This window comes from Sceloporus occidentalis, unplaced genomic scaffold (genome assembly GCF_023333645.1).
Source record: "Sceloporus occidentalis isolate IW3139 unplaced genomic scaffold, rSceOcc1.0.p SCAF_6, whole genome shotgun sequence".
Classification (NCBI taxonomy): Eukaryota; Metazoa; Chordata; class Lepidosauria; order Squamata; family Phrynosomatidae; genus Sceloporus; species Sceloporus occidentalis.
Window position 1 is genome coordinate 135,552,089 of NW_028316986.1, and position 17,719 is coordinate 135,569,807.

The window sequence follows — 17,719 nt, forward strand, 5'->3', positions numbered from 1 at the left end:
TTCTCTATCCAAATTCACACTGAACCAATAGATGAAGATTGCAAATGATGTGTATTTTATTCTGCCGCAGTAACATTTGTAAAACATAGTGACAGACCAGCATTGCCTAAAAGTAATTTTGGTGATATATGGAAATATTTTAGTGGAAATAGGCAATCCAGGCGCAAAATTGTAGCTACATGCTGTATTTTGATTTTTGCCCAGTCAACTTGGCCCTGCTCGGGACCTCAATGGATCTGCTATAGGTCTCTTCTAGGAGTACGCAATCCAAGGGCTAGACGCTTACTGTGAACTTTAGGAGTAAATGTAGCCAGGTTGTCAGGAGCCAAACTATATTTTTATTAAGTCAATGATATACAGAGCTTGAGAGAATTACTTGGTACTACAGATCCAATAGTCTCAAGCCATGCTAGCCACTTCACAAAACTATCCATAAAATTAACCTTTCCTGTAAATGAAAAATATATAATTAATTTGTGAAAGGACTGGAAACTGATGAAAATGTATATGAGAGATAGAAAATTCTCTCTCTCTCTCTCTCAATCTCTATCTCAGTGTGTGCAATTTTTACTCTGTTGCCTGAACAGCAGGCTACACATCTGACTTTTCATATGAAAATCAGCCAAAAATGCAAACCCAAAGTGACCAGAAGTCATTTTCTGCCAGATTTCAGCTATTGAGGGACAACTTAACTACATTTTGGGGGCAAAGGCATAGTACATACGGGCGGGAAGCGGTGTGCTGGTGCCAATTCTAGGATTAGGGAGCATGCACCAACAGCACACTCCCAAACCCTAGTCCATACCGACGCTGCCATCATGGTGACCTCCTGTCCATATGGGAGCCACCATGATGACGCTGTCACCATACAGTGACCAGACGTCGCTGGCAGGAAGTGGTGTCATGGTGGCCCTCTTCCTGTGTGTGGCACCACAAAAAAGAAGCCATTCTAGGCAGCTTCTTTTTGGTGGTGCATCAGTGCTGCAGCACCAACTCGGAGCAAAGACGGGCAGCATGGAGCAGCTCGTCTGTTGAGTCCCAAAGTGTGTATTTTAAGGCATAATGCCACAGCAAAGCCACAGTTGAATGCAATCTATTTGCTTAAACTCCAAGGAAAGGTTGTAGCATTCATTGCTAATCTTGCTTGACATCAGAGAGAAAAATATACATCCTAATGTAATGTCTTAATCTATAGCATAGGTTTTTTCCAAAAAAAAAAAAAAAAGCTATTGACCTGGCAGTCCATGATCACGTCCCCGTTGTAAATCTAATGATGCTAAATCCAATGAACCATTATTGGACAACACAAAAAGCTTCTTTGTTAATTCCTCATTCACTAGTTGATCTTGCAATGGCAGTTTTGCAGCAGTTGCCAGAGTTCCTCTCAGAACAGGATCCAAACCACCTTAGAAGACAATGATAAAATCAATGCAAGCTCTGGTGGAGCCAAGAATTCTTCATGGATACAGTCCAAACCTATGCCTTAAAGTATTTTTAAAACTTTGCAGTGACTTTTCTTTTAAGTTTAAAAAACCAAACACTAATTGGTAAAAATTAATTTAATAATTCAAAAGCAATTTAAGCTAGGGATGTGTACAATACTTCTATAAGCTCCTTCTGTGGGTTTGTTCCCTTTGTTATATCCATGTCTGTTCTGTTCATTTTTATTTTTTTATTTTATAGTACAAAATCTGTGTCTTTTTCATGTACTTCCCCCATAAATGTGCCTATTTTCGTTGCCATCCTACTGATTACTTCCAACAAGAGGACATAGGTAAGTCCTACTGAACTAATGGGTATACTCTAGGATTGCAGCCTAGTTAGCCAGCTGCTTCCCAATTGATAAGGTAACAGACCTCTGTCAATCACAGTGGCTGCTTCTTGGTTAGTTGAAATAGGAGATCTTTCATGGTTTTACAATGAATATGAAAAAGGCACAAGTGAATAACTCTAGGTAACACATTCATAACTGCCATAGAAGATTCCACCCAGTATTTTCTGCATGAAATGTTTAACAAGAAGGTTAAGGAGATTACCACATGCAGCTTTTGAACTGTGAGAACAGTGGGAGGGATGTGGCTTTGATGATACTGATTGCATGACACCACCTCCAACTATGTCATTGATGCATCCCTTTTTATTCATGAATGACCAGGCAATCATGCAACTCCACAGGTGCAAAAGGTGACTCTCAGAGTTGTTGCAGGATTACCAGTCACGTGGTGTCAGTATCTCCTCCCACCTCCTTTTCCCCTCCCCTTACAATTTTTCTTTTCTCTGTCTCCCCCCCCCCACACTCCCCAGTTTTTCAAGCAATTCAGGAGGTCTCCAGCCTCAATATTAAAAAACTTTTAAAAGTTTATAATGCAGCTGCAGAGCTCTAGAATTGTATGAAAAAAGTTGAAAGGCATCCTGGGCATAAGGGGGGGGGGACTGAGCATGATGGCAACAGCAGCCCCGATTGTGTGAATGAGAGAAGTGTGGTGATGGCTGCCTGCAAAGCAGTATTTTCCCATTATATTAATACAAGTGTGACTGCAGCAAGAAAGAGGCTCATCTGATAAGATTGCCCAGAGACACTTACTGTGCATTCCACAACTTACCTACCTAGAAGGCAGTCGTATTACATTCCATGGGACTTATTCCTAGGTAAGTGAGTATAGCACTGTAGCTTTAAACATTATTTATAGCAGAGGTGGGAATCATGTGGACCTGAAAATAATATTGGACCCCAACTCGAAGCAACTCTGATCAGTATAGCCAAGAGTGGGGAATGCTGTAGTTTCAGTGCAACAATATCTGGAAGACCAAATGATTTCCATCTTTGATTTACAGCATGTTTGCAATACCACATTTTTTGGTATTTTTTGAGAATTTTGATTGTATTATTATTATTATTATTATCATCATTATATTTTATTTATAAAGCGCTGTAAATTTGATTGTTTGTTGAAGTCAAACTTTTGATATAAATAATTGCTTCTTCTATTCCCACCACTTGCAATCTGACAAACCGACCTTATTAGATGAAGTAAATGAAGAGTATGGATAATTTTTTATTTTGTTACTTATATTTCCTTTTTTTAAATTGGGACACTGAATAAGAATCATAGCAGTCAGAACAACAATGGAATTAAAACAAACTATGCCTAGTTTTTACAAGAATTCAATTAGCAACAGCTTTGCAGTAATTAAAGAAAACAATCACATTAAAGAAAATACCTTCATTAATGAGTCTCCAGGGTGTGAAAAAAACTTCATGCAAATGGAGGTTGGGAAGGTTTGGGTCATCCTGGTACTGTGCATTGAGCCTCTTTATTATTGGATGAATTGCAGCGTGAGCAAAGCGAAAAGCTGCTGTAGAAAATACATTGGATATTGTAGGATCCATTGTGGGATCATAGCCTTTATAAGGACCAACATATTGGTTAAAAGCATCTAGGCCAATGATTTTTGGGACATAGTCTCTCATAGTAATAATCTGGAAAAGGAAATAATGAAAATGAAAATATTTGACATTTAGTATTTGCATCAAATGAGAACCAGCATGGCTTAGTGGTTTGAGAGCATTCAAATCCCTCCTCAGCCATGGAAACCCCACTGGGTGACCTTGGGCAAGTCTCACTCTCTCAGCCTCAGGGGAGGGCAATGGGAAATCTCCTCTGAACAAATCTTGCCAAGAAAAGCCCATGACAGGATCACCTTAGGGTTGCCATAAGTCAGAAATGACTTGAAGGTACACAATGACCACCACAACCACCACCACAACAATTTGCATTAAAACTTTGAATTTGCTTAGGGCCACCATTGAACACGAACAACCCTTGGCATACACATTTGGATGTGTTTTTTCTTTCTTTCTTTCTCACATTTATTTAAGTACCAATAAACCTCCTTTCTGAATCCTGGGCTCTTAGGTACAAGACAGCCATTAGCAATGACAGCCAAAGTATATTATGCCCTCCAAACAGAGCAACATGTTTGTAATCTATGTTACTGAGTTCCATTTTTTGTTAAAGGACATACAATTCATTTAAATGTCTCAGTGAAAGGAGCTTGTGTAGGGGACATGCAGGCAATTTTACTTACCAACAGTAACCATGTAGTACATTAAGGGGTGAAACAGATGGGCAGGAAGGGGTGGCTTAAAGCTGCCCCTTCTGAAGATGGATTGGAGCCGCAACAACCACATGCCACAGCCCCAATCTGCCTTGAAGCCAGCCTAAAAAAGGAGTGACAAAGATCTGCTCCTTTTTGAGCTGGAAAAATGCTTGCTTTTGTGGCTTTGCCACAGCCCAAAGGCAGTTTCAAGCCGCTCCGGCGGAGTGTGCTGTATAAATGCTGCACCGCCAGAGTGCCTTGAAGCTGCTCATGTCTGGGCAGCTGGGTGGCTTCATGCTGGCTTCAGGGCATCATTAGAGCCTGCAGTATGTCAACACTGCACTCTGATGATGCCTGGTAGTGGGCTTTTCTCACCCATCTGTTCCGTCTCAAAGTTACATACATACTTGGAAATCAGTCCCACTTGTCAAATAAAAACATTTAACTTCAAACTGTGAGAGGACATGAATATCTAATAGATTTCAGGAAAGACAACAATTCTATGCAAAGTGGAAGACATTAGAAAAAGGAGGAGGCCACATAACAAATGAATTTATTTAATCGAGGAAGCTATGGCCCTGTATTTTGTGGGAACTCAGCAGGGCTGTTGACAACCAGGGCTCTTAAAGGTCTCTCGTGCATAGGATTGTCATAAGTGAAAGTTGATTGGATGGTAAATAACAACAACAAATATCTGTTGCAGCTAGATGACAAACAAGGTGAGGATATATTTTAGTGAGGAGGGAGAAGTGAAGTAATAGTCAGCCTGGGCAGAGTTTCAGTGATCTCAAAGTGTTATCGGTATATCCATGTGATCTTAATCTTAAGCATCACTGGTAATACAATGATATGATGTACTAGTGATGTACTGTTGGGTCAAGAAAAGATATACATATCCTGTTAATAGTGAGCAAAACAGTCTTTTATTGTTTACCTAATGGCCTTTCAGGCTAAGCTTTCAGAATGGTGTTTAAATAAAGATAGCAGAATTCACATCTATCTTTTGCAAGCTAAGGCCTTAATGGCTGTGCCATTTGAAACTAACAAGGGGAATAGATTATTCTCTGTTTTGGAAAGGGCTTTAAAAACACTAGGAAAACTGCTCTGGTGGCTGGTGTTACTTTGGGACTAAGGGCTCTGCCTCTGTACCTATGTGCTCCTTACCTGCCAGAACTTGGAGTGATTTGTTTTGAGTCCTTATGTTGGTAGAAAGGCAGGATATAAGATGATGATGTAACACATTAGGTACTGTTTATTATCTCACAGCAACACACTGGCCATCACATGTTATTTAAAGAATAGTATATTACCAAACTACTACTAATGGGGTACTTTTTTGGACTTTGCTTCATCACTTTGGTAACTTATTACATTGTAATAAACAAAGCTGCCTTGGGTCCCTACAAGGAGAGAGGTGGGATGGATGTGTGTGTGTGTGTGTGTGTGTGTGTGTGTGTGTGTATTTGGGCTAGAGTCCACTAGTGTCTCATCATGCTATCCTCTGGTGTAACTGGGCTGCTGCCACAGTGAGAAGCATTTCCCCCTATCATGCCATTGACATAAAATTTCCAGAGAGCCTTAATCCCTGCACATGGAGAAGTTATGTGTGGAAGTGGTCAGATAAAGGTGTGTTGTAGCAAATTTGGTAACCAAGCAACAAACCAACCACTTGAAACTTTAGATGAAATTGCAACCTTCAGCCAACTAACTCTTCTTTCTCCTTTTTTTCCAAGTTCAAATCTGCCCAAATTGCCCCAATGTTTCTTGTTATAACTGTTTAAAGCCTGGATCGAAAGGCCAAGACTCTCTATTTTGTTAAAAATATTTTATCAATTTTTTCTCATACACCTCTGTCCACCTTCAAATTAGGCGATGCTTAGGGCAAAGCCATGGTGACAGGCACATTCACCATAAGCAAGAGAGCTCCAATGGATAATTGTTGTTGTCATGTGTCTTCAAGTCATTTTTTACTTATGGCAACTCTAAGGTAAACCTATCACAGGGGTTTTGTGGCAAGATTGTTTAGAGGAGGGTTGCCCTTGCCTACCTCTGAGGCTGAGAGAGTGTGAGTTTCCCAAGGCCACCCAGTAGGCTTCTGTGGCTGAGCAGGGATTCAAACCACTACACCATGTGGACTCCTCCAGCTGATAATACCCATTCAAGACACATGGTTTTTGACGGGATGATTCTTTTCTATATGTTACATTGCCTAGATTTTAATATAACATGCTCACAAAATCTGTCGAATAGATCCATTTATAACTATCTACAGACAATTCATAGTTACTCAAAACCATACAGTTTTGTTATAGAAATACTGATAAGTGTTCCCTGGCAAATGCTTTCCTAATGTAATAGGCTTATTGAAGCATAAAGAAAATGCTTATAAGTAATACTGATCAAAAGAGAGGAAATGATATATTGCGATGGATAAAATGAAAACTGCATTCCAGATTTAAGATTACCTTGGACTTAATAAAGGATAATGGGATAAATATGGAACTAATAAAATACATTATAGGTTTGAGGTAATATGCAATAAAGTGAACAGACAAATACACTATGCATTTTGATATAGTGCATATTGAAAACTGTGGCAGGGATAAAATAGTTTTATCAGATAATGTCTTTCATTCTTTTTGGGGAGGAGGTGGGTTTCATCCAAAAAGCAAGTTCAGACAAACTACAGAAGATGGGGTCCTCTCTAAGCTGGCAGTATTCACTCTAGAGGGTTGAACATGGCTTCCTTGCCTCATTACTTTCAGTATTCAGTGATGCCCTTTGTATATTAACCACGCTCTAACAGTGAAGCCTGAATATGATAGATTATTAAAAGGCTGCACATTTGATTTTGAAGCTCAGGTTTGCCTACACAGTGCCTGCCAGATCATTAGATTTTCTGGAAGAAGGAACACAGATGCCATTTTGGGCTCCTTTGGTGAGGATAAACAAGCAACTTGATGCTGATGCTTGGCATTCCCCACTTTTGCCTCTAACGTAAAGCTATTCTTCCAGCAACATTTCCAGCATTATTCCCAGGGCCAGAATTAGGACTGTTGAGACCCAAAGTTGTGTACCCTAACTTTCTCCCACAGCCCTACAATTTTTTTTATAGTACATGGAATAAACAGGACATCACATCTAGAAAGACATATTGCAGCGAGCAATCTTGGTAACTGAAAAAGAGTTGTAGATTTTTAAGGATACTCCAATGCTTGCCGATTCTGGTGATTTTCTCCTAGCACCTTCAAAACACTGAAGGTGCTAGGAGACTTTGAAGAAACAAACCCTCCATAGTTCACTGTTATTTCTCCCTTCAAACTGAGCTGTGACCAGCTGCTTCTCCTTGATATGAATTGCCTCTTCCCTTCCTAGGATAAACAGTGGCAGCAGGGCACCATCTCAGGGCTTTTGGTATCCTATCCAAGGCACTGACTGGTAGCTGCCAAGCACAGGGAAGAAATGGATTTGTGCATGTAGAGCTACATACAGATCTAGGATCATGTCCATTAAGTACAAACCCTCAGTTGCATGATATTTCAGGGACCTTCCCACTACAACTTCACCTTGTTTCCTCACTCTCATGGCCCAATAGCAAATGGAGGTCAATGGTTTTAGAAAATGGCAACAATGGCCACTGGTCCTCTGGGAGAAGCCAAAAATCAAGTGGCATGACAATGTGGGTTTGTCAGCATCCCCAGCTTAAAAGGTCTTGCTGCCCCATGTGCCTGTCTATATGTTTCTTCTCTGGGAAACATTCTCTTGCTGTTTCACCAGTCAACCCTGTTTTAGTTGCCACTGATTGTTTGGAAGATCAACCCTGTATAGCCCTGTATGGCCTCACAAATGAAGATGATGGTGATGCTGATACATACCCTGATTTCAAATAGTAAGTGGGGGGTCTCTTCCAAACTGGAATAATGATTATTTCATAATGGGTTATATTATTAGGTTGTTATCTAGTTATCCTATGGTAATTTCATGTCATTATTTTAAATGCAGAATTCCAACACTTATTTTCAAAGAAGGTTTGCTACTCAATGCAATATTTTTTCATAAAGTCTCATATATGAATGTATTGATATCTAGCATAATATTCATAAACACCATGGAGGAACTATTAAGGCAAATATTTGGAGGGGGGATCATGCGTGTGTGTGTGAGTGTGAGTGTGGCATGCCTTCAAGTCATGGCAACCCTAAGGCAATTCCCGAGACATGCAATACATTTGCTTGTAATGAAAATCTCCAAAATACCTTGCATATATTTGCAAAATGTGGATAAAAATGCTTTAGTTAAAGGGGAAACTATATTAAAATGCATACATTGGTAAAACTGCATTATACCTTCTACAAAGATACATACATTTTGAGGGCAAAAATGAGACAGGAAAGTGAAGAGCAGGATCTCTTGTGTGTGGAGCTAGGACAAGAAAAGAATGCTAGAGAGATTCTGAGAAATACAATCACAACAAAACAACGGACTGACAGATTTTTATATCCCTCATAACAGGAGACTGAACAAACAGTCATCCCTTTAAATTAGGTCAGTATTTTAAGCTAGGGCTCACAAGTGTCCCTTCAGCATAGGGCTACCCACACTGGGCACAATTTAAGACTCTGCCTTACTACTAACAAACATCCTAATTCTGCCGGCTTTTGTTGCTAGGAATGGTCTGTATTGTGCCCTGGAGGCATTCAGTCCAGTTAAGCGGGGGAGGAAGAAGTAAACAGCTTTTACCTTTATAATACAATTGTGACTTGAATTGAGCATCTCTAGCTGAAAGGAAAGTCAGAAGAACAGGCTGGAATAGAAAATGAATAACTCTTGCAAACAGAGAGTCTCCGCATCACTACCAGTCAGTGCCTTGGACAGGAAAAAATGTTCTGGTTGGAAGAGCAAGCTGAGGACAGAGTTATCCTTTTTAATAAATTAAATGAGAAACGGAATACACTTAAGATGCTTCCTGATGGAAACGTATAAAGAAAAGCAAGCACCCAAGCTTTCCACCGCAAGAAAGCAAGTAAGGAAACACAACAAAAATAGATATCAGAGGTCTGAGAAGCCCTGGTCTTGCTCTCTATAAGACACATGTCCATGTGGCTTTTTCTGATGAGCAATATGCCAGGGTCAAGGCTGGGCCTGGGCTATGTGTGGTCCACAAAGAAGCTGAAGAAGGGTGCCTTGTTTTGTGAAGATTGCCCCTGTGATCCTCCCACCTTGCCAAACCCAATGAGCATCAGTGGCTAAATACAGCTACCTGCTTTGGCAGTCATTTATCTGTGTGGAAGCTAAGCATGTTCAGAAATGGTTTGTACTTGGATGGGAGACCACCAATGAATCCCAAGTGCTTTTGGCTATATTTCAGAGAAAGGAACTGGAGAAACCACATCTGAGTATTCCTTGTCTAAGAAAACCCTATGAAAATTTATAGGGTCACCGTAATTTGACTGGTGACTTGAAGGCACAGAACACACACATACACACAGAGCCCAAGACATGCAGTGCAAAATAGAAATTCATAAATACATGGAAAAACTGATATCAAGTTAGTGAACAACATTTAGATTCTGATATTTTATACATAATAAAAAAGAAAAGGTATTCGCTAACAATTGTGGCTGCTATAACTTATCAAGATATTGGTTTTGGATATTATTATTATTATTATCCTACTTTGCGTCCAAAATTGGGACACAAATTGGCCTAATACTTAAAATAATTCCTAAGGGATTTCCCATCTAGCCCTAAACATAATATTCTAGGATTTCTATCTCTTTTTCAAATAATGGCTTGGCATTTCCATGTCTCCTATTCATCCAGAACATGGGCATGTTTGGTAGGTTTGTCCAACCAGAATCAAATTCTTTTTATTAGCCACTCACTTTTTTATAGTTTGTTTCCTAATGTTACAACTGTGTTTAGAAAAAGTGTACTTTTTGGAGAGTGGCCTTGTATCTATGTTGCCCATTGCTCTCCTTGAAAGGAACCAACTATATACTTTTGGGTAGCTCAACTGCTATATTACCATTCAGTGGACCTATTGGCCTGTTACAGACTGCCAAAATAAAGCTCCTTCGGGTCTCTTAGGAGGTATGATGTTTAAATGATGCATGGGTACTAAGAGTCCAGAGGTCGCGCCAAAGCCACACTCCATTCTTAAGCACTGGAGTGCAGCTTTGGTGCAGCTTCCAGATTCTTAGGCTGCATACATCATTTTGATTGATTGATTGAAATTTTATTTATATACCACCATTCCTATGATCACGGCGGTTTACAAAACAATCACGGCGGTTTACAAAACAGCATACCTCCAAAGAGACCCGAAGCAGCTTTATTTTGGCAGTCTGTATCAGGCCATTGTGGTGTTGTTATGTGCTTTCAAATCGTTTCCAACTTATGGTGACCATACGGTGAACTTATCATGGGGTTTTCTTGGCAAGATTTATTCGGGGGAGGTTTGCCTTTGCATTTCTCAGTGGCTGAGAGTGTGTGACCTGCCCAAGGTCATGCAGTAGGTTTCCATGGCTGATCAGGGATTTAACCTCTGATCTCCACAGTCATAGGCCAATGCTGAAATCACTACATCATGCTGTCTTTCTTACTATGATATAGGGATGCGCTTTCCTTACTTCTGTTTAATGTACATTGTGGCTTATCCTCATTTTACTCTGGTCAACTTAACCAATTAAAAATATGTAAAACTATCTACCACCCTGTCTGTTTTTCCAGGACACAGGTGCCCCACACTTGCAGCCGTTTCTCTATCCCCATTCCACTGTCTTCTGAGGTGATTTTCAGTTAGTTGTGGCTTTTAAAATACAATCAGCCTTCCTTATCCATGGATTTTATTATCCACGGATTCAAACATCCATAGCTTGAAAACATTCCAAAAAAAGCATAAATTCCAAATAGCAAACTTTGATTTTTCGCTTTTATATAAGGGACATCATTTTACTATGCCATTGTATTTAATGGGACTTGAGCATCTATGGGGGGGTGGGGTGGGGTCCTGGAACCAAACCCCAGAGGATAACAAGGGCCTACTGTAATGTAATCTACTTTTCTCAGTTGGATCCCAAAGTCTCAGCACTGTTGCTCTTCACCAGGAACATGCCACTATTCAGACCAAAGTGATTTGTTTTGTGCTCCTGCTGATTTGATAAACTTCTTATTTCTGGCCCTGTCTCTCTGAGACAGAAAACTGCCCAAAGTCCAGTGGCAACAGAGGCTGGGACCACAGAAGGATGAGATTCCCCAAGCAATAGGGATATGGTTCTGAAAGGCTTGGGTACATATCCTCTTTCTCTTTCAGTTTCCTCACAGGTAAAACAGTTACATTATCTCCGTCCTTCCTAAGATTTTGGAAGTAGATAAAAGGATTTTTAAAAAAGGGCTCAAGCACCCCACATAGTTATAGCACTATGATTCCACTTTAACTGCCATGGCAGAATCCTATGTAATCCTGGGATTTGGAGTTTCATGGGGCACTAAGTACCAGGGGATGAGAATTCTAAAACCCTTTCCTTAACTGCAGATTTCAGGATTCCATAGGATGGAGCCATTGCAATTAAAGTAGAATCATAGTCCTATAACTGTGTTGTATGCTGTATTCCTCACTAGCCATGTTCCACCATCATTTTATTACTTTCCTCAAAGCAGTTAAATTTTAATTGAAAATGTTTATAAAAACTAGCTTGCTCCCTTTCTACTTTTTCATATTACTTTACAGAAAATGAACAAAGGTATCTAGTCCCTCACCCATGCCCTTATTTTCTTTTCATTTTACTCTTTCTTTCTTTCTTTCTTTCTTTCTTTCTTTCTCTTTCTTATCTTTAAAACTTTTTTTAGTTTCTTGAATTACCTTTTCCTAAGGTTATAATTGCTTGGAAAGAAGTTTTAGTAGCAATAATCATCATAATAAAAATGCTTGGACACCCTCAACTCTAGAGGCTACTGATGTCTTAGTTGTAATATTCTATAATCCAAGGAGCCAAGTTGCATATATAGATGGAATGTGCATCGCTGAACTGACTCGATCCACTCCAAATCATTTATAATGTGACACAGGCTGATCTCATTAATCTGTGGTATTCAAACAGATGATGAGTAGCCTAGAGCCATACACAGAAAATGCATTTTGGAAATTATTTTGTCTAAGGGCATGGAGTGTCTGATTCAAAGCCACTAAAATTTGAGTGCCCAGAAGCCTTGTATGCATGTTTCCCCCCAGATTTGTTCTTTGCTAACAAGTGCCAAAAAGCCCATTCTGACCCTTTCAAGGCAATTATTATAAAGCAAGCAGTACATTTAAAATAGAGGGACTTGCACAGGGTATGCGAGAAATCTATAAGGAAGACTAATGCTCGGGCTGGATAAAAGACCTTTATTAAGAATAAATGAAGTGTGCAATATTTTCTTTCTATCCTAGCTAGAATTCTCACACAGCTTAATAGGGAGCATGACACAATATATCCTTGGAACACTTGAGCAGTTGTACTGGAAGGCATGCATGTCTACCGGATCTAGGGTTGCCATAAGCCGGCTGGGGGCAGGACAATCCCGGGTTTTGACCACTAGGGGGCGTCCCTGCACGGTTTCCTCCTTGTCCCGGGTGGATGAGGTTGCCTTTGCTGGCCCTTGCAGAGCTGCGCGCAGGGCTAATGAGGAGGACTTCCTCCTCCTCAGGCTGGGTCCTCCAGGCCTGAGCCTGTGAGGGCTGGCAGGGGGCGGGGCTGTTCCAGCCCCAGTCTGCCCCCATTGGCCAGCCAGACTCAGGAGGAGGAGTTCCTCCTCTGTTGGGCTGGGCTGCAGCCAGAGGGGAAAGGAAAGGGCCATTTCCTTTGCCCTTTTTTGGTGCCAGGGAGGAGGAGGAGGAGGAGGAGGATGAAGAGGAAGAGAAGGAGAAGGAGAAGGAGGAAGTACTGTATGTGTTTTTTAAACTGTATTTTTAAAGTGCATTTTAAGCTGTATTTTTAAGCTGTATTTTTAAAGTGCATTTTAAGCTGTATTTTTTAAACTGTATTTTAAAGTGCATTTTAAAGCTGTATTTTTAAAGTGCATTTTTAAGGTGTATTTTTAAACTGTATTTTAAAGTGCATTTTAAGCTGTATTTTTAAAGTGCATTTTAAGCTGTATTTTTTAAACTGTATTTTTAAAGTGCATTTTAAGCTGTATTTTTAAGCTGTATTTTTAAAGTACATTTTAAGCTGTATTTTTAAACTATATTTTTAAAGTGCATTTTTAAGCTGTATTTTTAAACTGTATTTTTAAAGTGCATTTTAAGCTATATTTTTAAGCTGTATTTTTAAAGTACATTTTAAGCTGTATTTTTAAACTATATTTTTAAAGTGCATTTTTAAGCTGTATTTTTAAACTGTATTTTTAAAGTGCATTTTAAGCTGTATTTTTTAAACTGTATTTTAAAGTGCATTTTAAAGCTGTATTTTTAAAGTGCATTTTTAAGGTGTATTTTTTAAACTGTATTTTAAAGTGCATTTTAAAGCTGTATTTTTAAAGTGCATTTTAAGCTGTATTTTTTAAACTGTATTTTTAAAGTGCATTTTTAAGCTGTATTTTTTAAACTGTATTTTTAAAGTGCATTTTAAGCTGTATTTTTTAAACTGTATTTTTAAAGTGCATTTTAAAGTGCCTTTTCTGTGTATTTTTTATGCTTTTAATGCTAACAATTGTCCCTTGCTTCGACAAGGATAGTGTGGTGATGATGTGATTTGAGTCAGCTTCTGAAGTTGAGAGAGTGTCACCTTCCAAAGTGTGGTTTTGGTGTATTTTTTGTGCTTTTAATGCTAACAAGTCTCCCTTGTTGTGACAATGATGGTGATGATGGTGATGGTGATATTGATATCAGCAAGCCTCTCAGGCATGGCCAATGTTAGCTGCTCTGATTTTTACAAACTCATGTGCAGTGGAAAAAAATCAAAGTCCCTTGACTAAGTACACACTTCTGAGAAGTAGAGTTGGTTCAAGAAACCTGAAACAGCAAATCCACTTCTTGTGAAACCACCTTGACATGTTCAATATGCATAGCCATGTTAAACCATGCTAAGTGTTAAACTCAAGGGGTTTGATTATGGAATAAGCCTCTGAACTATGCAAGAGGCCATGTTAAGTAAAGCCACGGGAAGTGCCCAAATGTGCTGTTGTGTGTGTTTTGGAATGGAGGGGGGTGGTTTGGGCAGAAAAGGAAGTCCATTTCTGCCATCTGACTAGGAATAATGCCCAAATGTCCTCCATTTTGATCATGCCTAAGAAACATGCATTTATATTAACATTTTTAAAAAGCATCAATTTTTTCCGCATGTCCTCCATTTTTATAAAATGTGCCCTACATTTGAAAAGGTTGTCCTACATTTGCCCTACATTTGTCCCGGTTTGGAGGTCCTGACTTATGGCAACCCTAACCGGATCCCTTAGCCTGACATTATTGGATGGATGAAAATGCAGAGTGTTGAACCTCTTTCTGCCCCCAGTTACTTTTACACAGACAGTCAACAGAACAGTCTTTTAAATAAAATCATGTCTTGTTTCCTTTTCTGGTGATGTAAACATTGGAAGTTTAAGCTTCACTGTAAAATGGGAATCATGTGGTCCTCCAGAGATTTTTGGATTGCAACTCACAACCACCCTAGCCTTCTTAACCACTGGAGAAGAAGGCTGGGAGTTGTAGTCCAACACCTTCTGGAAGGATGCATGATTCCCACCCCTGCTCTATTGGGACACTTCAAGTTGGTTGGCTCATTTTGTTTATATCAAGCTGTCTGTTTTGTGTGTCTGGAATTAATATGGATGGTATCCCAAAGTGTTAAGCATTGTGATAGAATGCACTTCTGCTTCAGACTAAAGCATGGGTTATAATGCTTTTCTTTAGAAAAGCAGAGCCTCTGTGCAAAGAGAAAATAATTGCAGTAAGAATTAGGCTGGGCCACAATTAATTAAACAATAAATTAAACTCTATGAGCTTTTATTGGTAAGGGACTTCTCACACAGAGAATTGGTAAGGAATCTGTGGCATTGAAGATGTTGGTGTTTTCCAACTCCCTTCAGCCAGCCACCATAGCTGAAGCTCACGGAAAAGTGGAAGTGTATTACAACATCTAGGGGAACAGTTTCTCCCAACCCCCACTGGACATAGGATATAATTTAAACAACTCATTTCCAGCACTCTGAAATGTCAAGTATTTTCTCCCTACTACATCAATATTTTGTACCTCTCTCTACCAGTAGAGAACTAGGTCTAGGCCATATCATTATTAATTCATGTGTAAGAGGCTTACTGCTCCCTACCTTTATTTGGAATTGCTACATGTTTGCAAATCTGCTGCATATTTTTCCCTGCAGGGCTCCAACATAAGTCCCCCTGCCTAACGAATTAGTGTAATTGGATCAATATGATTAAGCATGCCTAAGAATATTTTTATTAGTGTATAAGGAACCTGTCAAAGGCTATGCATCCATCTTTTTTCCTAGAGATGGCACCAAACTGAGAAGTAGACAATATGGAATTTCCAGTTGCTTTAAAGTTATTGTAATACAGTTTATTATCAGCATATGAATGCAGTTCATTTAAGGCAATTTTAATATTGTTCAGTTAGGACCCTAGTTAAATACAATAACATTTGCATATAGTGATCATAATGCTAATCAGCCACTTATAATCAGAATCACTGTGATCATGTGGAAAGTGGCCATGCATTATGGCATCGTGTGGAGATGTTTCCAATAGTTTCCAGATGACAGCCATATTGGAAGCCAGAATAAATCCACAGAATTGCCATAAGAAAGTAATTGTTGTTTGTGGTGTGCCTTCAAGTTGTGTCTGACTTAAAGCAACTCTGAGGTGAACATATCACAGGGTTTGCTGGGACTAAGAGTATGAGACTCATTCAAAATCACCCAGGGGGTTTCCATGGCAGAGAGGGAATCAAATCCTGAACTCCAGGGTGGGGTAATCCAGTGCTCAAACCACTGCACCATGCTATCTAAACATAGCTAACACAATACAGTCGGCCCTTCTTAAACACTGATTTTTTTATACATGGATTCAAGCATCCATGGTTTGAAAAGGTTCAAAAAAGTATACATTTCAAATATCAAACCTTGATTTTCCATTTTTTATAAGGGGCACCATTTTGCTATGTCATTATATTTAATGGGACTTGAGCATCCACAGATTTTGTTATTCATGGGAGATCTTGAAACCAAACCCCAGCGTATAAGAACGGTCCACTATACTTAGCTTTAAGCTTGGTTTACAGCTTAGCTTTAAACTTGATTTGGATGAACTCAATGAAAATGACCGTACTCTCTTCTATATGCTATTGAGACAGTGGAGTCACTAAAGGGGTGTGGCCCATACCGGGTGATACCCCATAAGAGGGGTGACACAAATTGGGCCCTCTTCCCACTGTGGAGTGAGAAAGGCTGAGTGGGCCCCTTCTGACTTATGGCAGCACTGGTCTCTGCTGCCCTGTTGATCATGAAGCAGATGACTGACAGACCCACCTCTCCCATGAGTGATCTCCAGTGTGACAGACAGAAGCAGGGTCCCTACCACACTTCCCTCTTGTGCCGGAGATTGCTCATGTAGGGGGGGAGTAGAGTTGTTAGCTGCTTCCTGATCAACATTGAAGCAGATTCTTTTTGACTGTAGCAGCTATTGCCCAGTAAATGGGATTGGGGGGGCTTTCATGGTTCTTACATATCCCCTAAACTAGGGAATACTTAAGGATCCTGAGTACAAAAGAGACACAAATGTGTTACTGTAGGTTACACATTCATTACTGTCTTAGTGAATTTTGACCATTGATATAATATGTGCATGTCAAACTAGCCTCCTCCTACAGAATGTCTTGTTAGATGTAATCTGCACACGAAGAAGGTGCATAATAGCATAAAGAATACTTTATACTTGACAAGTTATTCATTTTGCATGCATGCCCATATGGACAGTTGGAAAGAGGAAAATATGATGTGTGCCTCATGCAAAGACACAGAGCTACCTATACAAGTGGATCAAATCCTGTGTAATATATTCTTAAAGTTTTCATCTCTCTTTTCAGTATTATCTCTTTTGTGTGGCTAGTGAACTTTATAGGCAGAGAGTTTGTGTATTCTAACTCTCAAGTGCATTTTAAAGGAATCTAGTTATTTGCCTACAAAATGCAATTTTGCCAGCTGTGCCTGTAAAGGATAGTAAAGTGGAACTATAAAGAGACATTCATGAGAGTAAGGCACACAAAGTGGATGAACGAGAAAAGAGAAAGGGCCAGGAAAAACACAGAGAAATGGAGAGCTAAAGACAGAACTTTTTTTGCTTTTGCTCCCAGATGGTCAGAAACCTTGCAAGCTGGCTGAATGCATAAAAGCAAAAAGGATTTCAGATTGTATGGAGGATGCCTGTATGTGTATATGTTGTATATACTCAGGTTCTGTGCCTCAACATGGAAACATTGTTTTAGGGGATGCTGGCTGGAGGTTTTTTGGAACTGCAGAACAGAAAATAACTTTTCCAAGCTCTGCTCTGTGGAATACAGTCCATAAACACATTAAGGACGGAATAGTGGAATAATACTGCTTCCCCTTGATGCATTGGGCCTAT

General features: G+C 39.6%; 1 protein-coding gene across 1 annotated transcript in view; it reads right to left on the reverse strand.

Moving 5' to 3' along the window:
* The window catches only part of TPO (thyroid peroxidase), a 58,518-nt gene that overhangs the window by 15,285 nt on the left and 25,514 nt on the right, over positions 1-17,719 (reverse strand). The window contains exons 6-7 of the mRNA XM_089529506.1: positions 3,223-3,481; positions 1,235-1,405 (exon numbers count right to left, since the gene is read on the reverse strand). Of these exons, the coding sequence (XP_089385632.1) occupies positions 1,235-1,405; positions 3,223-3,481 (430 nt within the window). The remainder of the gene's footprint in view (positions 1-1,234; positions 1,406-3,222; positions 3,482-17,719) is intronic.